The following is a 22,421-nucleotide window of genomic DNA, read 5'->3' as shown; positions in this document are numbered from 1 at the left end:
CTCTTCCCTTGCGGGGGAGGCAGGGACCACCTCTCTCATGTGCCTCAACCCTCTCTGCTTCACAGTTCTCGGAGAAACCATGAAGCTGAACCAGAGGAGTGTGGCCCATTATGCAATGAGCGACTCTCCAGCAGATCACACCGGCTTCCTGCGCACTTGGGGGGGGCCAGGGACACCACCCACCCCCAGTGGCACTGGCCGAAGATGCTGGTTTGTCCTCAAGGGCAACCTGCTATTCTCCTTTGAGAGTCGCGAGGGCCGGGCCCCGCTGAGCCTGGTGGTGCTGGAGGGCTGCACAGTGGAGCTGGCTGAGGCGCCTGTGCCCGAGGAGTTCGCCTTTGCCATTCGCTTTGATGCCCCCGGAGTGCGCCCCCATCTGCTGGCAGCAGATGGGCCAGCGGCCCAGGAAGCCTGGGTGAAGGCGCTGTCCCGGGCAAGCTTTGGCTACATGCGATTGGTGGTGCGCGAGCTGGAGAGCCAGTTGCAGGAAGCCCGCCAGAGCCTGGTCTTGCATCGCCACTCAACCTGGAAGGCCACTGCGGGCCGCTGCAAGCCCCCAGCTCCTGACCGCTGGTCTCCGGGCCTGGAGAATGGCCACTCCCTCTCCAGGGACTGCAGCCCTATGGGCTTGGTAGAAGAAGGAGGCAGCAGGCCAGCAGGCCGGGGTTGGGCTGAATGGGAATTACAGGGTCCTGCCAGCCTCCTCCTAGGCAGGGGACAGAGTCCTGTGTCCCCTGAAACTTCCTGCTTCTCTACCCTGCACAACTGGTATGGCCAGGAGATTGTGGAGCTGAGGCACAGGTGGCAGCAGAGGGCCCAGTGCAGCCAGCCAGAGTGTGAGAAACAGGACAGGCCCTGAGCCGGGGTCCTTAGAGTTCTGCCCTTGTCCTGCCGGTCAGGACCTCAGGGCCAGTGCTTTCGCAGGAGTTAAATGTTTACTCATTCCAAGGTTGCTTTCTTTCAGTTTGATGGGGCAGCTGAGGGTTCTTCTTCCTGCTTTTTAGACCTTCTCCAGGTTCCAGATCTACCTGTGTGCCTGGATGGGACTGAAGAGTCATTACTTCCAATCTCTTCATTTCCTGAGGCCATAGAGGAAAAGTTATGTGCCCAGCAACCAGAGCAAGACCCAAGACCCCTGGCTCTGCGCTGGACTGCCCCTCTCCTGGGGGATGGCAATGAAACAGAGGAAGTAGGGAATGTTACATGGCCACTGCCACCCACCCTTTGACCTATGCTCACCACTTCTAACGGGGGATCTTCTGTGCATTTACATACCAGAATTTGGCTGCAATCTGATTGGCTTGAAGGCCAACCCTGTGGGAGAAAGTGAATTTATGGTCCTAGGGACTTCTGGGACCCAGCTGTTCCTGAATCCAGTGGGAAGACTGGGCATGGGACACCCCATACTACAGTTTGGGAAGGGACCTTCAGAGGGAGAGGGCCTTCAGCCAATAAAGAACTATGGACTTTGTTCAGAAAATGTCGGAACCCCTAATCCTCACTGCCCAGTAGCTCAGTCAACAGATGGTACTGGATATTGCTCCGAGAGGCCCAGTGGCTTTCACAAGTCAGCACAAACCTGTACTCTGTCCTCAGCAATCAGCTCCCAGAGTACCAAGCGCGAAGTTAAAGAAAAGGTGGGGCCAGTGTGGCTTCCCGGTTCTGCCCTGGACATTCTAGAAGCTTAGACACGGGATTCCCGGGACCCTCTGATAAACTCCTGGCTGGGCTTCCACAAAGGTGCTCCTGCTCCTGCTAGTGAACCATCCTGGACACCTATGTTAAGTCTGTTTCTTCCCCAGGGTGTGCCTGCCAAGACCTCGCACTGCTATTCTCCAAGTGTGTTCTATTGTCCGAGAGGCAGAGTAGCACAATGGACAGAGCTAGAGGCCAGAACAGCCTGACGCCCTTCTCCCCCAACCCACTCCTTTTTTGAGAGATTTTTGCTACAGGGGCTTCTGCCAGCGAGAAATCAGCCCCAGCGAGGATACTGGGGTACGCGCGCGCGCGCGAACACGCACGCGCGCACACACACACACACACACACACACACACACACAATTACTGGAGCCTCGCCCGCCCAACCCAGGCAGAGGCTGAGCCTCCAATCTCCGGAAGCTGAGATGGCCCCCGGCCGAGACCTCTCCGCCCACCACACTTTATTTTATACAGACACTACAGGCTTCTTTCTTTCTCATTGTTCAGTGTTTTTTATACGATTAAAACGCTGAGTGTTTACTACTCATGTCTGTCCCTTCCGTTTATTTCTGGCGTCCCCAACTTGAGGACTGCTTCGCCAGGCCGGGGCGGCGCCGGGTGCGGGAACCACTCAAGGAAGGCCTCCGGTCGACCTCCGCCTCACCGCCCGCCCGTCAGAACCGGGAGGAGCGGGAACGGAGGCGTCGCGGCGTCCTCACGACGTCACCAAGTCGGGCGGGTGACAGACGCCTCCCCGCTCCGCAGTAGGAACCCCGCACTGCGCAAGTGTGAGGGCGGGATTCTCGCGGCCTTCCGCAGGCCTCGCGAGGCTCCCGCGGCGTTCTTTCCGAGGGCCGCACCGGGGTAGGGCGGTGGGGTAGGCGCCCGACTAGGGGCGGAGTTGGCAGATGGCGTCTGGAGCGGCTCGCCGGCTGGCATCGGCATCCATCCGATTCGGGGCTATCCGGAGCGGTCCAAGCTTGAGGAAAGGCGGTGATGTCTCCGCCGTACGGGCCGGCTCAGGTTGGAGCCTGGTTCCGTCGAGGTCAGTCATCGTTACCCGCAGCGGCGCCATTTTGCCTAAACCGGTGAAAGTGAGTGTCTCCCTGGAGGCGGGGCGGAGGGGCTCAGGCCAATCATTGTGGGGAATACGTCGGGCCGACACTGATTGACAGAGGCACAGGCCAATCACATGATCACCCTACCTGGAAGGGGGCTCAAGGGCACATTTTTGCGCTAATGGAAACTGATTTTGACAGGTGGGAGGAGCTGAGTTGAACTGGGTATACGGAAACGGAAGATGGGGGTGGGCAAAGGCTGAGAAGCACGGCATGTTGCACTAGCTCATTGTGAGGGACGCAGTGGCCTATTTCTCTAGGAGCCAGAAGATTCAGCTTTGTGTCTGTTCTGCCTTGTAACTTGATGAAATGCAATGAGTTGTGAAAGGCTTTGTACACAAGGGGCAGGTGGAGCGGGACTTAGGAATTGTGACCTAGCATTTAATTCATGTGATGTATTGTCGCGAGAGGTGTGAGAGAATTGTTACACTGTTTTTACTGATGAAGAATCAGGGACCAGAGCGGTGAAGCCAGTATCCGAGACTAGCAGCCAAGTGAGGCCCAGGCATCCAGGGCCACCATTGCTGGTACCACCCCCACCAGTCGTGTTTTTTCCCACCACTTAATACTGCAATATGCCCTCAGTACCGTTGGGGTTTTCTGAAGAAAACAGAAATGATCTCTTTTATTAAACAAAACTTTTCTTTCTGACTGCAGGGGTAGGTCGGATTTAAGAAACTTTTTAAAAAAATGTTTTAACATCTATTTATCTATTTTTGTTTTGATTTTGGGGCTGCCAGGTACAAGTGGATGTCCAGCAATCACCATGCCACCTGCTGATTCCAAGAAACACTTTTTAAAAAATCTGATCTGGTCTATACTAACTCAAACTGACTGCAGGGTAGTTTCACAGCAAGAAGCTGGAAGGTGCAAGGAGTAGGCTGGGAGAGCTGCCTTATTAAAAAGGCACATCTGGAAACCTTTTTTTTTTTCCTCCAGGAAAATACAGAGGAAATGATGAGACTTTACTGACATGCCCCCAATTCAACTAAATAATCTTTTAAAGACATGCCCACTTTTCAAACACATCTGTTCTAAAATTTAATCTGGGGAAATCAAATTTCTCAGGCATCAAGGAACCTGTTACTTAATGAATTATAGGGAAAATCCCTTCAGTACATATTTTTGCAATCCTTTTTCATGTAGCGTCTTCAAGTAAAACTGACCATAGTTCAGCCCTCTTAGTACTTTCTCTCCTATCTGTAGGAATTTGCAAATTATGCCAATTTGTAGATGTCTAGAAGGCCTGATCCTTTTTCTTGTATCCATTTGGATGGCCATAACAATCACTTAATCTCCTCTTCTAATTTTTCTTGCTCTGAATTTTTCCAAGGACTTTAAAAAATCAAGTTGCTTGTGATGGGTCAGGGGTCCACAATAGGGAATGCCCCTGAGACGGCCAGGCGTTCTGTGGGCTTGCCAGAGTGGGTTCTGGGGCTCACTGACTCCACTCTGACCTCTGCAGATGTCCTTTGGTCTCCTCCGCGTGTTCTCCATAGTGATTCCGTTTCTCTATGTGGGGACACTCATTAGCAAGAACTTCGCTGCTCTACTTGAGGAACACGACATTTTTGTTCCAGAGGATGACGACGATGATGACTAACAGGTAAGCCTTGCTTTCTCCCTATCTGGACCAGGAGCAAGAGGAAGAGAGTTAGCATCTGATTTGTGATGCAGTCTGGCCTGGCAGCATTTGGATACTCAGGAAGAAGCTTTATGAACTGACCTACTTAGGTGGCTCATATTTAAAAATAAATTTATTATTATTTTTTAAAATTTGCTATAGGGCACATGTGCTCACCAGAAAGTCACATATTAGAGGTGGGGGGAGGGTGAGAAAGCAAGCTGCCAGGTCCAGGACTTGAACCACGGTTGACCATGTGGGTGTCCAGCACCTTAACCACTACACCACCTGCCAGCTCAAGTAGCTCATGGTTTTATTTTTTCTTTACCTTATGTTGGATGAGAGAAGTTATTTTACCGACTTACAGATCCAACTACATCAAATTCCCAGCTAACCTTTTCAGTGCCCTCGATGTATCTTCAACCAAGCCACACATTTGCTTGAGCTTGCCTTACACACCCACCACCAACAGCTTCATTTCAACAACTCTATAATGAAATGTAGAATCTGCCAAGCTGCATCACAGCCTGGTTCAGACACAGCCTACAGACCCCTCCCCCAGCAGTCCCTGTCCTCTTCCATTAGGCTTTGTTGTGTTGACTTCCTGTATTCTATTAAGTTGTCAGGAAGGTCATACATATTTTTCTATTTAAAAATGCGTTGCAAGTTTCCTGACAACCCAGTATTACATGCTGCACGGCAGTACTACTGTCATAGATAAGGACATACCTGGAATTTAGCCACCCTTCATTTTTATTTTTTACAGAATTATTATTTTTTCTTTTTGGAGAGGTTTTTTACTTTTTACGTTTTTTGGAGAGGTTTTTGCTGTAAGGTGTGTGCGCTCACCAGAAAGACAGAGACAGACAGACAGAAAGTGAGAAATCACCCCCCTCCCCCAGGAGGGATGGCCATGCCATAATCCCTTCTCCTCCATTCTCTTCTCGGGATCTTGGGCACACACGCACACATACACGCCTGGCATGAGTTTAAGTCACCGGGTCTGGGACTCGAACCTCGGTCGACTACATGGAATCCAGTGACATAGCCATTATGCCATCTGCTGGTCTCAGTGACTATTTAATTTTATGTATTATTATTTTTAATTTGACCAGAGAAAAACAGAATTTTGTTATTCATGTAATTTTATTAATCATTTATTTTATTATTTTTATTATTGTTTTTAAAACTTGATCAGAGAGATAGAAAGTAAGAAAGCAAGCTGCTAGGTTGGAGACTCAAACCATGGTCAGTCATGTGGGAATCTGGAGCCTTAACTGTACCACCTACCAACATTGCCAACCCCACTCATCACACTCTCATCTTCTGTATTCCAAGCTACATACCTGTTCCCTATTCACCATTTCTTGGATTACCCACCGCCAAGTATGGATCAAGCATCTTCCTACATGGAAGCCTCTTTCTTTCCCACTAAGGTGCTTTCTCTCTTTTTTTTTTTTAAGAATTATTTTATTTAACTTTGCTTATTTATTTTAATTTGACTAGAAAGGGATAGAGAGAGAGAGATATTGATTAATTGAGAAAGTAAGCCACTAGGTCCAGGACTTGAACTGTGGTTGGCTAGTTGTGAGTTCAGCGCCCTTAACCACCGCTCCACCTGCTGGCCCCAGTGCTTGTCTTAATCTACCTGTTCTTCAGTATCTTTGATGAAATTTCCCTTTATCCCTCCATTTGAAGTGTCTGCTTCTTCCTTTGACTGACCTCAATTACAACATTAAATATTACATGCTTACACACACCAGAATTCTATTAGATTATGAGCTGCTTGTTGACAAGGGGTATTTATTTTTTTAAAAAGATTTGAGGCTCTAGTGCCTGGCCTGTGGTGAGTGCCCAGTAAAAAGTATGTATAAATAATCAACATACTCAAAATCACCTTTCTTCTGTCATGTTAGGAAGAACCCCTCTGTGGAATTAATTCTTTTTTCTGTATGTGGGTGGAGGAATGCTCTATTGCCCAGTTCACTGCTGCTTTCTTTTCTTGCAGGACATGGAGGAAGTAAAGAAAAGAAAAAGCACTAAAGAAATGGTGATGCTCTCAGCCTCTTGTTCCCCCATCAGCAGAAAGGCTCAGGAAAAGCCCGCAGTCTCTCAAGTCCAGTGAAGCTTCTTGCATGGTCTGTGACCATAGCCCAGATCTCCAGCCTGGTGGAAGTTCCCTAGATGTGCTGTCTACTGAGCACTGGAAAAATCAAACAGTCAAATTATGAATAAACATAATAAAAATCAGCTATGTGTAACTGGAAAATGGTTGAAGCTTCTCAATATGAACAGGCTCTAGTTGTTGCAGCTTCCTGTCTCTGTTGTCCCTTCTCTACGAGAGAAGGCCTTTGATTTACAAGCCAGGATACCCACATCCCTTTGGATCCACAAAGGGAATTATGGGGGTCTGAGCCCTACTTTCATTTACAGAAGCCTGCCAGAAACTCTGTGTTCCCGTAATAAAGCTGTGCAGGCTAAATGAAGCTTCAAGATTTTTTTGTGTTGAATTATACTGACTAGTTATCACGTGCTAATCATGGTTGTTATGACTACTTAAATATTACTAGAATGAATTTTTCAAATTTGGGTTTAAGTGAAAAAATAAAAAAGGGACTCTTGTGCTAAAAAGTGTGAGAATCCTGAGGTAGCTACCTAGATATTGAGTCCTTTCCCCCAGCATTTGGACTTTCAAGGAAGGAACAGAGAAGGCCACCATTCAAAGCAAACAGAGATGGGTTAACCTGGGTAAACATTTATTTTCCTGTCACTTTGAGCTACACCAGAGTTTGCAACAACCGTTTCAAACAGATTATTTCTGTTCTGTGTGCACTGAACAGCTGCACTCCTAGCAGGGTGTCTGAGTAGGAAGTTCATTTTACTAAGGACCGTGCTTATTCAAGTAGAAGGACTGGGCCTCTGAACATCCATTTTCTTGAGAACCCAGAGAAAAATAGCCATCTTGGTTTCACTTCTGTAACTGTTAGTGCTACTCTGATCCTCTCTGACAGCAAGAGCTGCCTAATTTTAATAATCTGCCCTGACACCAACGTGTGCAATCATAGAAGCCACAGGAACACAACTAAGTTAATGAAGTCATCCAGCCTCACGCCTCGTGTGACAGTTTCTGAGCAGATGGCCTCATCCCTTCCTGTTTATTGACATGAAAGACTCTGAGAAAGAGAATCCAATCTTACAGCAAAGATCACAGCCAAAAAAAACACGAAAGAACAGGTGGTATGTATACCAAGACCCCACTTGTTCAGGCAAAAATTGAGAAAGACTATAGAAAAGTGAAAGACTGTAGAAAATGAAACTACAGAAAACTAGCCAATGGAAGTCTATCAAAGTGACCATCATATAATGAATTTATTTGTATTCTAAAATAATTAAATATCAACATGCACCTTTCCACTGAGGGACTTCACGGGTCATGACCAATGTAGAACTTGGACAGGAAATCCTTTGGCCTTGGTGCTTCTGTTTCATGGAAGAACCTCATAACGTGTGTCCGCTGCTTCCACACTTTAATCGTTTCCTCCAGTTCCATCTTTCCCTGCACAAGAAGGGAGAGGTTGTCAAGGTAGGTAAATCAAAGGAATATAACCCGAAGGCCAGGATTCAATTCTGCTCAGTATTGACTTGCTGAATGATCTTGGGCAAGAAACCATTCTGTCCAGACAACAGTTTCTGCATCTGGAATATGAGGTGGTTGGGCTAAAAGATCTCTGAGGCTTTTCAGATATTGAGTATGGTTAATTTAATTGGTCCCAAGCAGAGACTTCTAGGTTAACAGGTTGCTACTCCATGACTGCCTAACATGGCTGGCTTTGGTTTCTACTGAACATTTACTCCATGTTACATTTACTGGTCCATGCTTAGCTCCCACTGATTCTAATGTGACTGGCCACAGAGACAGAATCAGGCTCATGTTTTGACTATGATTACACAGGACTCATAGCCAACTTGCCTGCTTCTCTTCAGCTGTTAAGCTGGCTCCTAGGTAAAATAGTAATTGCCAAGGATGAAGTATAAGAAGAATTTAAACTTTCCTCCCTATGTCCTTTTTTTTTTTTTTTTAGTTAGAAAATAAAACACAAACCCTAGGGTCAGCCAGTGGTATTGTGGTTAAAGTGATTGATCCCACATAGTGGACAATACTGTTTGAGTCCAGGCCCCAGCGGCTTGAAAAACAAGCCAGGTACATATATGTGCATTCTCAAAATCCTGACTGTGGCATGGCCATCCCCTTTGCTTTCTCACCCCTCTACCTTCTCTCTGGCAAGTACATATGCCCTACAGCAAATTTTAAAAAAGAACAAGAAAAGGCATGACCCAGTAGATTCTTCCATTGCTTTCCTTTGAATTGTTTTATAATCTACTTAACCAAGTGAAACCCACACATCTAACTACTTTTTGAAACACAGAGCTATAGTTACTGAACCAGTAATTGCTCTTTAAACTCTGGGCCAAAATGTTCATCTGGGAAGACTGAGAAGCACAGGACAAGTTGGCAGATCATGGAGGATCAGTTACCTTAATGACCAGAAGATCTACCACTCTGGGGTCTGTGACATGGGCATTCTTCATAAACATTTCTCGAACTTTATCCCGTCCCTGTTTCACAGTGATGTCTAGCTGGAATAAGTGCACTAGAGAGAAAACATGATTCAGGGTGAAAATTTATGGTTAAAACATGTCCTTAAAAAAACATGTCAGAAGACAGTCATTGAACACATAAAAGTTGCCCATTCATTCTATTCACCAATTATTAGCCTGACCCTAAACTTGATCACACAAAGAAGTACAAGGCATGGTGCTTGCTAGTAAGGAGCAAGGACAAGAGGATCACTGCACTTGAAGAGACAGTATAATATAGTTTAAGAGTATGGATAGGGCCAGCAGGTAGTGTAAAGGCTAAGGCCATGTGGATCTGACATGGCTGACACTGTAGTTTGACTCCTGGACCTGACAACTTGAAAATCACCAGGTACATTTGCATCTATGTCCAAAGTCCTGAAAGGGGACTGGAGAAGAAGGGATTCCAGCGTGGCCATCCCTCAAGGGGGTGGTTACTTACTTTCCCTCTCCTTGTCTCTATAGCAAAACAAAAACTGAAGTGTGGACAACCTGGGTTTAAATCCCAGCTCTGTTGTTGATCAGCTGTATGATTATGGGTAAATTAATTTGCCTGAGTATTATTTATTAATCAGTGAAATGAAGATGAAAATATTATGTATAGTTCTAGAGCTGTTTTGAGTATACCATGAGATAATGCAAAATGTTTATTACCATGATGCCTGGCATAGAATAAGCTCTCAACAAACTTTATCATTATTTTAATGTAAAGCAATCAGCAAAAGATGATGACAACATTGAAAAGAAAACGTAAAATGATGTGGTGTGGACTCTAAGTACCACAGAACTTACAGTTGAGGAAGACTGCTAAGGATATGTGCAGGTAGGGAAGGCCTCAATCCCACAAGCAGTTAACAACATCATCAGTTACTTGGGGGGAATGAGAGAGAAGTTTAAGTTGTAGCTCCAGTTCTCTAGGTTTTAAATTCTTATTGGAGGCACAGACAAAAATACTAGATAACATTAAGTGCCCAAATATCCGGGTAATCAGTATTCCAGAAGGTGAAGAAACTAAAGGCATTGGTAATCTATTCCATGAAATCCTGGAAGAAAACCTTCCAAACCTAGAGAAGCATTCAAATATCCAGACCCAAGAAATACAAAGGACTTCAAGTAGAATCAACCCAAGACGACCTTCTCTACAGCACATCATAGCCAGACTGACCAAGACCACAGATAAAGACAGGATACTAAAATTGACAAGAGAAATGTTAAGTTACCTACAAAGGTTACCCCATCAGGCTAACTTTGGACCTCTCACCAGAAACAATGCAAGCAAGGAAGGAATGGGAAAAATATATTCGGTCTTAAATGAAAAACAATTTAAACCAAGATAACTATACCCAGCAAGATTATCCTTCAGATAGGAAGAAAAGATTAAAAAAATTCTCAGATAAACAAAACCTGAAAGAATTTACCAACACCAGACCAGCTCTTCAAGAAGTTCTGAAAAGACAAATAAGGGGATGGGAGGTGGGGAACAACCAAGAAAACAACCAACTTAATGGCAGGAACAATTTCAGAAATATCGATAACAATGAATATTAATGGATTAAATCTCAAATCAAGAGGCACACACTGGCTGAATGGTTAAAAAAAAAAAAGAAAAGAGAAATCCTGTATCTGCTGCCTAAAAGAAACACACCTCATGGATAAAAACATACAAAGACTGGTACCAGTAGATGGCATAATGGTTACACTGCTGGACTCACATGTAGTCAACCACAGTTTGATTCCTGGACCTGGCAGCTTAAAACACACTGGGTGCATGTGCATGTGTACCCAAAATCCCAAGAGGAGAGTGGAGGAGAAAGGACTGCAGCATGATCATGCCCCTTGGAGGGGGGGTGATTTCTTGCTTTCTGTTTCTGTCTCTCCAGTGAGCACATGCCCTATAGCAAAAATCTCTCTTTAAAAAAAAAAAAAAAAAAAAGACACACATAGACTAAAAGTGAAGGAATGGAAAGCGGTATTCCATGCGACCAGAAACCAAAAAATAGCTAGAGTCATGATAATGATCCTAGACAAAATAAGACTTTAAAACAAAACTGTAAGAAGAGACAAAGAAGGGCATTACTCAGTAGTAAAAGGGCTGATTCATCAAGAAGATAAAACACTTAGGCAACTCAGGCACATCCAAATATGTAAAGAAAAGACTGCTACATCTAAAAGGAGAGAGAGTCTGCAACACATTAATTGTTAGGAATAATCTCAAAAAGAGACAAGTAGAATTACATTGGATTAAGAAATTTCTGCACAGCAAAAGACACAGTTTATTAGTGTGAATTGACAATCCTCAGAATGGGAGAATATTTTTGTAAACTGTGCCTCAGATAAGGAACTGATAACCAGAATATACAGGGAACTCAAGTGGCCTAGCCAAACAGAAGAAAATGATCAGCCCAATTAAAAGATAGAAAAATGAAGTAAACAAACGACTCTCTAAGGAAGACAAACAGCCAAAAAAAAAAAGAAGAAGAAGAAAATAAAAGAAAAAATGCTTAACATCCCTCATCATAAGGGAGAATTAGATTAAAACTACAATGAGAGGGGGACCAACGGTTAGCATAATGGCTACATCGCTGGACTCCCATGTAGTCGGCCGTGGTTCGAGTCCTGGACCCAGTGGCTTATAACTCAGGCATGTGTGCCCAAGATCTCAAGAGGAGAATGGAGGAGAAGGGATTGTGGCAGGCCCATCCCCCCTGGGGGGTGATTTCTCGCTTTCTGTCTTTGTCTGGCGAGGGCATGTGCCCTATAGCAAAAACCTCTCCAAAAAAAAAAAAACAAAACAAAAAAAACACTACAATGAGATACCACCTGACCCCAGTCAGAATGGTTAAAAAAAAAAAAAAAGAGAGACTATAGGGCATGAATGCTAACTAGAGAGAAAAAAAAGGCAAGAAATCACCTCCTAAGGGGTATAGCCACACTGGAACCCCTTCTCCTCCATTCTCCTCTTGAGATCTTGGGCACACATGCCTGAGTTATAAGCCACTGGGTCCAGGATGCAAAACAAAGTCAACTACATGGGAGTCCAGCAACAACCATTATGTCATCTATTGGTCCCCCAGAATGACAAAGATTTAAAATAAAAAATGGTCGGTGCTGGCGAGACTGTGTTGAAAGGGGAACTCTCCTACACTGTTGGTGGGAATGTAGACTGATCTCCACTTTGGAGAACAATGTGGAGTTTCCACAAAGATCTACCATATGGTCTAGCAATTCTACTCCTAGGTATCTACCCAAAAGATAGCAGAATGCTCAGTTGGAAAAGTGCTTGCATATTATGTTTACTGCAACATTATTCACAATTGCTAGGACACAGAACCAACCCAAAAGTCCACAGACAAATGAGTGGATTGAGGGGGTGTGGTTCTATGGAATCCTACTCAGTCATAAAAAACAAGATCATGGCATTTGATAGAAACTAGATGAATATGGAGGGTTTACTGCTGAGTGAAGCAAGCCAGGGTATGAAAGAGAGAAACTGTATTTCTTCACTTAACATATACTGACTATTAGGAGCCAGCAGGTGGTGTGGCAGTCAAAGCACTGGATTCCCACATGGCTGACCATGGTTCGAGTCCCGAACCTGGTGGCTCCCTTTCCTTTCTCTGTCTCTCTCTGGTCAAATTTTAAAAGGTAATAATAATAATTACAAATGGAATTAAGTAAATAATTATTTAAATATATCTATATCTATATATAGATATATACCAACTGTCCACATTCTATGGCAGAAATTGAAAGACCAGAGGATACAAAAGCATGGAAAATGATTATGGATACTAAAGCTAATGTGGGAAGAGGGTGGGAGAAGGGAGAAAGTATGAGGAAAGAAATTAAGGGAAAAAATAGAGAGGTAAGATATTTATGGGACACAAAAATGGATTTTTAATCTGTTGATGATAATGGGTTAGTATTCTGACCTGGACTGGTGTGAAGTGTATTCATGTTGGGTAAATTCACTTTATAAGCTAAGTGATGTTACTGATTGAATGTATAAAAATGAACTAAAATTAAACAAAACAAAAACAACAAAAAGGGTGCTACAAAAACAATTCTGCGCTCATGGGATCCATTCATCCCTGGAAATTCCAGTTTTCATTTGTTTCCCTACTTCATGTCAATCTTCCTTAAGCAGCTGATAACCATGCTGACTTTTCATGACAGTTACAAAGAAAGAATAAGTTCTTACAACAATCCCTAGAATAGATTATTAGTATTTATGTATGTGGTCCTATATCTCTGATCAAACCTTGACTGCTACTTACTTCTCTAAAAATTAATTTTGTTTCTACCAGTCCAAGGAAACATTTTTTTTTTTTGGAGAGATTTTCACTGTAGGGCGCGTGCGCTCGCCAGACAGACAGAGAGAGACATAGAGACAGAAAGCGAGAAATCACCCCCCAGGGGGGATGTTCACGCCCCAATCCCTTCTCCTCCATTCTCCTCTCGGGATCTTGGGCACGCACGCACACGCGCCCGGCGTGAGTTTTAAGCCACCGGGTCCGGGACACGAACCACGGTCGACTAAGTGGGAGTCCAGCGACATAGCCATTACGCTAACTGCTGGTTCCCCAAGGAAACATTTTTGAGTATTATTCATCTCATGCTACCTCCTTCCAGAATTCAGCATATTTATTTCCCTTGTTTTCAGCTACATTCTTAGGATTTTTCTGGTACCATCCTAGCTTTATCACTCTGTTTCAGACTGCTAGAGTGTTCCAAGTCCAAGCTTTCTTTGTTATCTATATTATTTGTAGGTTGATTCACTTCTTTTTACTGGTAACTCCATATTACAACTTTTTTCAGATCCCTTGAACTCCACACTTGTATGACCAATCGGCCTCCTTGGTATTTGTACTTTTGTGATGAGTTGCATTTTCAAATCGAATGTGTGAAAAGTGAAACCACTATCCTTTCACCTCCCAAAACTATTTAGGCCAAGTCATGCCTATCTAAGCAAATAGTGAATACCTCCCAGTTACTTAAATCACCAACTTGGGAATCTTCCTTGATCATTTTTGTTTTCATAACTTGTAATTCCATTAGATATGGCATTCCTTTAGATGAGAACATAGCAGGTGACCAAAAAAAAATTAAGTCATTAAATGTGTATTAGGAATGCTACTAAAGTTGATTTTCTAAGAGAAAAATTTGGTATATACTTATAATAAAACAAATTAATACAGCAAGAAATTTACAATGATATTACTCTATCTTCCTTAACAACTTTGTCAACAGTGAGAACTTATAACTTGATTACAATAAGTAAAAATATGTTTATAACTAACTGAATAATATCTACCATATGTTACATGATACATCTTTGTTCATATCTATACACATCTTTAGTATTTGGGGGTTAAAAAAAAGGAAGAACACTTGTATTGGGCCAGCCAGTGATGTTGTGAAGGTGGCTGAATTTCACATGGCTGACTGTGCAGTTCAACTCCCAGACCCAGCGACTTGAAATACATGCCAGGTGAGTATGCATACAAACCCCAAATCCCGAGAGGAGAAAGGAAAAGGGACTGCAGTGTGACCATCCTCCTGGAGGTGCTTTCTTATTTTCCCTCCCTCCATCTCTCTCTCTCTCTCTCTCCTGCAAGTGCAAGTGCCCTATAGAAAAATAGTAAAAACAACCACTTGTCTCAAGACACAATTCCATAGCCTTAGCTCCCCATTCCAACCTCAAGCCCCAGATCACATCATTCCATCAATGAGGAAGGATACAGAAGGTCAAAGAGAAATAGCCTGTTTTACAATAGCCTGTTGAATTGTTCTTTGGACTTAGTCAGTGGTTCTCAAACCAGCAATGATTTTGCTACAGTTGATAATGTCTGGAGGCATTTTTGGTTGTCAAAACAAGGGAAGAGAAGAATTCTGTAGATGCCAGGGATGTTACTAAACATCCTATAATAAGGACAGTCCTGCATGACAAAGAATTATCTAGCACAAATGCTACTGTTGAGAAAGCCTGGGTAAATCAGTTCCCAGGGTTTTTTTATTTACTCACAGATTTCTGGCTTATTCTTTGAATCCTGGATATTTAAGTTTCAATTTGAAAAAACTTGAGAGGCTCAAAGGAAGAAAAGAAGTGCCCCCTTTTGGATGTAGGTGACTTTTCCCAGTCTCTATGTGTTTTCCCAAGTTATTGTAAGGCTTTTCTAATCAAGAAGGTTCTGACAGATTAATGTTGAGGAACCAGCAGTTAGCGTAATGGCTGTGTCGCTTAACTCCCATGTAGTTGACCGTGGTTTGAGTCTCGGACCAGGTGGCTTAAACTCACATCAAGTGCTTGTGTGTGCGTGCCCAAGATCCTGAGAGGAGAATGGAGTAGAAGGGATTGCAGCGTGGCCATCCCTCCTGGGGGGTAATTTCTCACTTTCTGTCTTTTTGTCTCTCTCTGTCTCTCTGGAGAATGCACGCACCCTGTAGCAAAAACACCTTTCCAAAAAAAAGAATAAAGTTGATACAGGTCTCAGCTGTTTGCTGCAATTCATTTGGTAGCAGTAATATCAGACACTAGGTGATTCTTAGATGGGAAGAGGGTGTGGTGTAATAAAAAAGAACTCAGGGGCCTGTTTGGTTATGCAGTCATAACACACTGCTTGGTAAAACTGGATCCATGTGGAAGATCATGGGTTCAATTCCTCTATTGATTTGAAAGTCAGGCAACTGTGCCCAGGATCCTTGGTTAGCTGGGAAGACGTGGGGAAACATTGCGACATGAGACTCTGTTGTGGGTACTGTTTTTTTCCCTCACTCTCACAAAAGAGATAAACTTAAAAAAAAATTATTTGTTATTTTTATTTTTAAATTTTGACCAATGAAGCAGAAATGGGGGGGGGGGGGGGAAGCAAGCCGCCAGGTCTGGGATGTAAACTGTGGTCGGCCATGTGGGAGTCCAACACCTCAACCACCACACCACCTGCTGGCCCCAAAAGAAACTTCTTTAAAAATTATGTTTTACGGGGACCAGCAGTTGGCATAATGGCTATGTCGCTGGACTCCCATATAGTCAACCATAGTTCAAGTCCTGGACCTAGTGGCTTAAAATCATGCCGAGTGTGTGTGCATGTGTAAAAGGAGACTGGAGGAGAAGGGACTGCAGCATGACCATACCCCCTGGGGGGTGATTTCTCACTGTCTCTTTCTATCTTGTTGGTGAGCGCGTGCGCCCTACGGCAAAAATCTCTCCCCGCCAAAAAAATTATATTTTGGGGCCAGCATGGTGGTTAAGATAATTGTATCCCACATGGCCAACTACACGGTTCAAGTCTTGGACAGGTAGCTTAAAAGCATTCTGAGGGGACCGGCAGGTGATGTGGTAGTTAAGGCACATGGCCAACTATAGTTCATATCCTGAACCTGGAGGCTTGAGAATCACACTGGGCATGTATGTATGTGTGCTCCAAATCCCAGGAGAATGGAGGAAAAGGGATTTTGGCATGGCCATCCCCCAGGAGGGTGATTTCTCTCTTATCTTTCTGTCTCTCTCCAGCGTGCTACACACACACACACACACACAATGGCAAAAACCTTAAAAAAAAAAAAAATTCTGGGTACATGTACCGGTTTGCCCAAAATCCTAAAAAGGAGGTTAATGGAGAAGTGACTGACATGACCGTGCCCCATGGTGGGTGCTTTCTCATGTTCCCTCTGTGGCTCTCCACTGAGTGCACACAAGCTCTGGCAATTTTTTTTTTTTTTTTTTTTTAATTGTGTGTGTGTATATCTGTTTTTAAGAATTATTTATTTTTTTAAAGAATTATTATTTTTTATTTAATTTTATTCATTGCCATCATTTTATTTGTTTGAAGTTGACCAGAGAGAGACAGAGAGCAGGAAAGTGAGAAAGCAAGCTGCCAGGTCTGAGATTCAAACTGCAGTCAGTCATGTGGGAGAGTCCAGCCACCTTAACCACCACGCCATTTGCTGGCCCTAAGAATTACTTAATTTTATTTATCATCTTTTTTTTTTTTAATTTGCCACAGGACATGTCCTCTTACCAGACAGACAGACAGGGAGGGGGAAAGAAGGAGAGAGATGGGAAAGAGGGGAGGGGAGGGGAAAGGAAGGGAGGGGAGAGGAGGGAGGGAGGGAGAGAGAGAGAAAGAAAACAAGTGACCAGTACAGGACTCAAACTGCAGTCAGCCATATGGCAGTCCAGGGCACTAACCAACATACAACCTGCTGGCCCTGTCTTTTAAGTGTTAGCTCCATGGCCTGCTGGGTAAGGCAGTCAATTCCCACATGGTCTACCTCACAGTTTGAGTCCAGGACACAGTGGCTTGCCACATATATGTGCGTGCCCAAAGTCCTGAAAGAGGGACAGGAGGAGTGGGATTGCAGCATGACCATTCCCCACAGGGTGTGCTTTCTCTTCTCCTAGGAGAGGTTTTTGCTATAGGGTGCGTGTGCTCGCTAGACAGAGAGAGGTAGAGAGACAGAAAGCGAGAAATCACCCCCAGGGGGGATGGCCATGCCGCAATCCCTTCTCAGTTCTCTTCTTGGGATCTTGGGCACACAGGCACACTCGCCCATCATGAGTTTTAAGCCACCGGGTCTGGGACGCGAACCGTGGTCGACTCATGGGAGTCCAGCGACATAGCCATTATGCTAACTGCTGGTCCCAGCACATATACCCTTTAATAAAACAAAACAAAACATGTTTTTCTTTTTTTTTTTTTAAGAGAAAGATTTTTGCTATAGGGTGCATGCACTCGCCAAAGAGAGACAGAGAGACAGAAAAAGAGAAATCATCCCCTAGGGGAGATGGCCATGCTGCAATTCCTTCTCCTCTATTTTCCTCTAGGGATTTTGGGCATGTATGCACACATGCCCAGTGTTAAGTTTTAAGCCACTGGGTCTGGGACTCGAACCGCTGTTGACTACATGGGAGTCCAGTGACATAACCATTACGCCAACTCCTGGTCCCCAAAATGTGTTTTAAATTAGAAAAAGAGGGACCAGCAGGAGACTGGACACTGGCCATGTGTGCAAAAGATCCTGAGAAGAGAAAGGAGAAGGGACTGTGGCGTGGCTATCACTCCCCCCACCCCCCCACCCCCGTGATCTCTCACTGTCTGTCTTTCTATAGTAAAAAACTTCTTAAAAAAAAAAAAAAAGAGGGACCAACAATTAACATAATAGCATAATGGCTATGTCACAGGACTCCCATGTAGTCCACCACGGTTTGAGTCCCAGACCTAGTGGCTTAAAACTCATGCCAGGCGCGTGTGCGTGCATGCCCAAGATCCCAAGAGGAGAATGGAGGAGAAGGGGTTGCCACGTAGTCACCCCCCCCCCCGGGAGGGGGGGGCAATTTCTCACTTTCTGTCTGTCCCTGTCTTTCTGGCAAGCACACGTGCCCTATAGCAAAAACCTCTCCAAAAATAAAAAAGAAAGAAAAAGAATGGGCCAATCTGGGAGTGGTGGTTAAGTCCAGGACCTTGTGGCTTTAGAAACACACCAGGTGAGAAATGAAGAAGGGATTGCAGTGTGACCATTCCCCATGGAGGATGCTTTCTTATTTCCCCAGCCTCTCCCTTTCTCCTCCTGAACACATGTGCCCTCTAGCAAAATTCAAAGAAAGGGGATGGGTGGTCAGACAAGCTGGATGAAGTTTCCACACCATTAACCTCTCAGGTACAACATTTTCTGCCTGTTTTCTCATCTAAAAAACAGGAAGTTTTTAGGAATGAGAAATAACCTAATTCCTTTACAGGAATGTGGTAAAAATTCAAGGGACAATACCCTATAAATAGTAAAGCAGAATACAAATGCTGGCTGTTAAAATTTTCAGCACTTTCCCTTCAGACCTCTATCATACTTTAAGTTTAATTCTTTGTTTATATGCCCATCTCCCTGACCAGACCACAGGACTTATAGGCAGACTGTGTTTTACTCACTTTTGTATCTAACTATCTAGTACTAACCCTACAGTGCAAGAGGTAAAAGAAATGAAATGGATAAACTCTTTCCATAGGAAGTCTCCTGATACCTTATGAGCAGCAAGCAGTATATAATACTTTTCCCAAGAAGAGATTCAAAGGCAGTTCTATCCCTATGCTCCTATCCCAAACCTGACCCTGTAAGATTCAGGGAAAACTACAGTAACACCTAAAAACCACATACTAGAGTAGTACAGGTAGGGTGTAAAGTCCAGCTCAACTTACTAATCAACTTAATAATGCTGTGGCCTGAGATGTTTGGGTCTCAGTCTACTCATCTGTAAGGCAGGCAAACAGAGTCCACCCTGAAACAAGACAACAGGAGACTGGATGGTGGCACAGCAGTAAAAGGTGACACTCTGCAAGGCTGACTCACATGGAAAGCTCCAGTCCAGACCTCCCTAAGTATGCCAGCCATGTTACATGCCCACAATCTAGGGCTGGCTGAAGCTGGGGTGGACGGCAGAATTGAGACCCTGTTGAAGGTATTGTTCGCCTCTCTCTCTCTGGCTCATGGAAGAAATAAACTTAAAAAGTACTAACAATAAATAAAAATAAATAAGGCAATAGAAATAATTTATCACCACGCTGGATCACATGTAAGCATTTAATAAATGCCAGCCACTACCAGTATTATTACTTATTCCCAGTCCTTAGCTGGAGTCCCAGTAAAGGGCAGCATGACAGTGTACCACAGGCCTGAGTAAATGACGTGCTACATACACAACATTCATCTTCCCCATATGTATATAACACCACTTGACAGCTTCCTTCCCCCAACCCTTTCTCCCCTTGCTCTCCTGGCTCCTTTAATCCCCTTCTTTTCCCTCCTGTTTGGACCCTTCTGACTCTGAGATTATCTCTCCAAAGAGTATTTGAGGGAAGGTCTTGGGAAAGGATGGTTTAGAAAGAGCTGGGTCCTGAGAGTCAGGATACTTGGACTCTAGCTCCCAGTTGCCTATCACCCTTTTCAAATCATCCCTCCTGCAGTAAGAAAGGGATGTGGGCACTCACAGCAGAGTTCTGCTAGGCAAATGGCAAACACCCTGTGTTTAAACATCTGAATTTGAACAACCCCACACACCTATTATCTGCCTGTTCCCTGAAGGCTTTTGAAATTGCAGTCCCTGAGCCAACAGATCACACAAGTTCCTTCTTCTCTACCATCAGGTAGGTTTAAACTCTGGTCACCAGCAATCTTTCAAAGTCAGCTTGTGGACAGGAGCTCTCATACATCAAAGAACTGAGTTCTGCTAAGAGCTATAAATCACAGTAACAACAAAAACAATAGCAGCAGCCCATATGCTGAACGTTACCTACATGCCAGGCTCTGTTCTAACCACTTTAGAAATACTGACCTATTTAATACCGTAACTCCAGAGAAGGAACTATTATCTCAGTTAAAAGATCCGGAAACTGAGGCAAGGATTAAATAATCTGCCCAAAGTCACACAGCCGGTAAAGGACAGAGCTTGGGGCCATCATGCTCCTAACACCACATTCCTTCCCTCCCGGGCTCTCTCCATAGGCCGAGAGGGAAGGAATCAGGACTCCTAGGGCACAGCAGAGGCAAGTGGAGCCTGGAAGGTCTGGAAAAGGCACCTCGGACTTACAGGACGGCCTTGGGAAAGTCACTTCCCTTTTCTGGTTCAGTGTGTCTGTGGGGAGTGTGGGAACTGGGGCATCACTGAAATCCTGCACCACTTGGGTTATAAAACCTAACCGGCGCCTGAAAATCTATTCTAGAACTCTTATTAGAGTCCATACTCCAGGTTCCAGAGCCACCAGAAGCCAGCTCTGGGCCTCGGCGCGTCCCGTTGCCTCTCGGTGCCCCGGTTACCTCACCTACTAAATGAGAATGTCACTAACAATCCCTGCCCGTGTCCCCGGGGGTTCTGTGAGAATTATAGGGGTCAAAAGAGACCGAAGCGCCCACGGCGCCTAGAAGCGCTGTACGGTGGCCGAGCACAGCTGGTTTAACTCCGGCGCCATCGCCAGGTTGGGCTCCCCATGGGCTCGGATGACCCTTCTCCCCTGAAGCACCCAGCGTCGCTTCTGCCCAAGTTGGTGACCTCCGCTGTGCCTGAGAGAAATCCGGGCCGGGCGGCTGCGACCTTGGGCGGCTGCCTCCGGGTCCCCGCGTGCGCCGCAGCCTCTCACCAGTGTGCGGCACCTCCCGATACCAGGCGCGGTAGAGCTCGCGCACCCTCCGTTTGGCCTCGTTCATGTCCCGACTGAAAATGGGCTTCACGGCTGTGGGGGCCACGGCCGCAGCCCGGCGGACGCCGCTCACCGCCATTTTGCTGAAGAAACTACCTCCTAGTCCCACCCCCTCACCAGTTGCGCGTGCGCTGGGAGGACCGACGGCTTCTCATTCGTTAAAATAGAAGGCCACGCCCCTGTGCCCACGTGGGCAGGAGGACTTCTTTGGGGTTCTCCGATTGGCTAAGAAGCCTTTCTCTCCGGGTAGATCCGCTGGTGGGGGCTGCGCATGCTCATCTTCAGAGACAAAGCTAGGCAGCGATCCTGCGTAAAGGGCGTGCTGAGGTGGCGCGGCCGCGAGAGGGCGCAGGGCCCGGCGGCAGCCGGAGTGCAGTGTCCTGTTCGCTCCCCTGCCTGAGGGCAGCGCAGGTTTGCGCACTGGCCTCGGAGAGGGGGCGTCAGTCAGGGGCCCGGGAGCGGGTGGGCCCGTGGGTCGCTGAGGCAGATCAAGGCGCCTGGACTGCCGGCTGGGCGACTCTTCTGCATCAGCAGTGCATGGGGATGGCGGGGGGTGGGAGGGTGGAGAGTCCTCAAAAAGTCCATGAAAAATGCGTCTTATGAAGAACTATACGTAGTTTCAACATTTTTTGTACCAAATAATCTTTTTGTTGTTGTTCGTGTTGTTTTGTTTTTAGAGAGATTTTTTTATGTAGGGTGCATGTGGTCGCTGGAGAGACAGACAGAAAGCCAGAAATCACCACCACCATCCCGCCCGGGATGACCATGCTGCAATCCCTTCTCCATTCTCCTCTTGGGATTTTGGACGTGCTCACACACGTGCCTGGAGTGAATTTTAAGCCACCCGGTCCGAGACTGGAACCGTGGCCGACTACGTGGGAGTCCAGTGACATTACCGTTAATCCATCCACTGACACCTATTTATTTATTTATTTGAGAAATTTTTGCTGTAGGGCGCATGCGCTCTTCAGAGAGACAGAAAGCAAGTGAGAAATCACCTCCCAGGAAGGATAATCACACTGCAGTCCCCTCTCCATTCTCCTCTTGGGATTTTGGGCATGTGGGTACATGCACCTGGCTTGATTTTCTCTCTCTCTCTCTCTATTTATTTATTTTTGAGAGAGATATTTGCTATAGGGCATGTGCTTACTGGAAAGA

General features: G+C 45.3%; 3 protein-coding genes across 5 annotated transcripts in view; 2 read left to right on the top strand and 1 right to left on the bottom strand.

Annotated features, from left to right (window-relative positions):
* PHETA2 (PH domain containing endocytic trafficking adaptor 2) overlaps positions 1–2,248 on the top strand; it is a 4,771-nt gene extending 2,523 nt beyond the window's left edge. For all 3 annotated transcript variants that reach the window (XM_006150706.3, XM_006150705.3, XM_014588686.2), the window contains one exon: positions 66–2,248. In XM_006150706.3, coding sequence (XP_006150768.1) covers positions 80–859 — 780 coding nt within the window. In that variant the 5' untranslated portion in view covers positions 66–79 and the 3' untranslated portion in view covers positions 860–2,248. The remainder of the gene's footprint in view (positions 1–65) is intronic.
* A 212-nt stretch (positions 2,249–2,460) lies between these two features.
* SMDT1 (single-pass membrane protein with aspartate rich tail 1) lies at positions 2,461–6,709 on the top strand. Its single transcript, XM_006150707.3, has 3 exons — positions 2,461–2,792; positions 4,282–4,422; positions 6,449–6,709. Exons 1-2 carry the CDS (start codon positions 2,607–2,609, stop codon positions 4,417–4,419), a joined length of 324 nt encoding a protein of 107 aa, XP_006150769.1. The 5' UTR covers positions 2,461–2,606; the 3' UTR covers positions 4,420–4,422; positions 6,449–6,709.
* A 1,071-nt stretch (positions 6,710–7,780) lies between these two features.
* On the bottom strand, positions 7,781–21,384 carry NDUFA6 (NADH:ubiquinone oxidoreductase subunit A6). The gene is made up of 3 exons (XM_027772734.1): positions 21,204–21,384; positions 8,977–9,092; positions 7,781–7,996 (listed from the first exon to the last, which is right to left on the bottom strand). Exons 1-3 carry the CDS (start codon positions 21,340–21,342, stop codon positions 7,865–7,867), a joined length of 387 nt encoding a protein of 128 aa, XP_027628535.1. The 5' UTR covers positions 21,343–21,384; the 3' UTR covers positions 7,781–7,864.
* Positions 21,385–22,421: the final 1,037 nt, after the last annotated feature.

This window comes from Tupaia chinensis, unplaced genomic scaffold, assembly GCF_000334495.1.
Source record: "Tupaia chinensis unplaced genomic scaffold, TupChi_1.0 Scaffold000294_5, whole genome shotgun sequence".
Taxonomy (NCBI): domain Eukaryota; kingdom Metazoa; phylum Chordata; class Mammalia; order Scandentia; family Tupaiidae; genus Tupaia; species Tupaia belangeri.
This window is presented reverse-complemented; position numbering and strand designations above follow the sequence as displayed.

Bases quoted from the DNA above. Each gene is read 5' to 3' on its own strand.
- SMDT1 (XM_006150707.3), top strand. From the start codon at position 2,607: ATGGCGTCTGGAGCGGCTCGCCGGCTGGCATCGGCATCCATCCGATTC. The intron at 2,793-4,281 runs GTGAGTGTCTCC...TGACCTCTGCAG, and splicing joins TTTTGCCTAAACCGGTGAAA to ATGTCCTTTGGTCTCCTCCG.
- NDUFA6 (XM_027772734.1), bottom strand. From the start codon at position 21,342: ATGGCGGTGAGCGGCGTCCGCCGGGCTGCGGCCGTGGCCCCCACAGCC. The intron at 9,093-21,203 runs GTGAGAGGCTGC...TTTTCTCTCTAG, and splicing joins TCGGGAGGTGCCGCACACTG to TGCACTTATTCCAGCTAGAC. The intron at 7,997-8,976 runs GTAACTGATCCT...CTTCTTGTGCAG, and splicing joins TAGATCTTCTGGTCATTAAG to GGAAAGATGGAACTGGAGGA.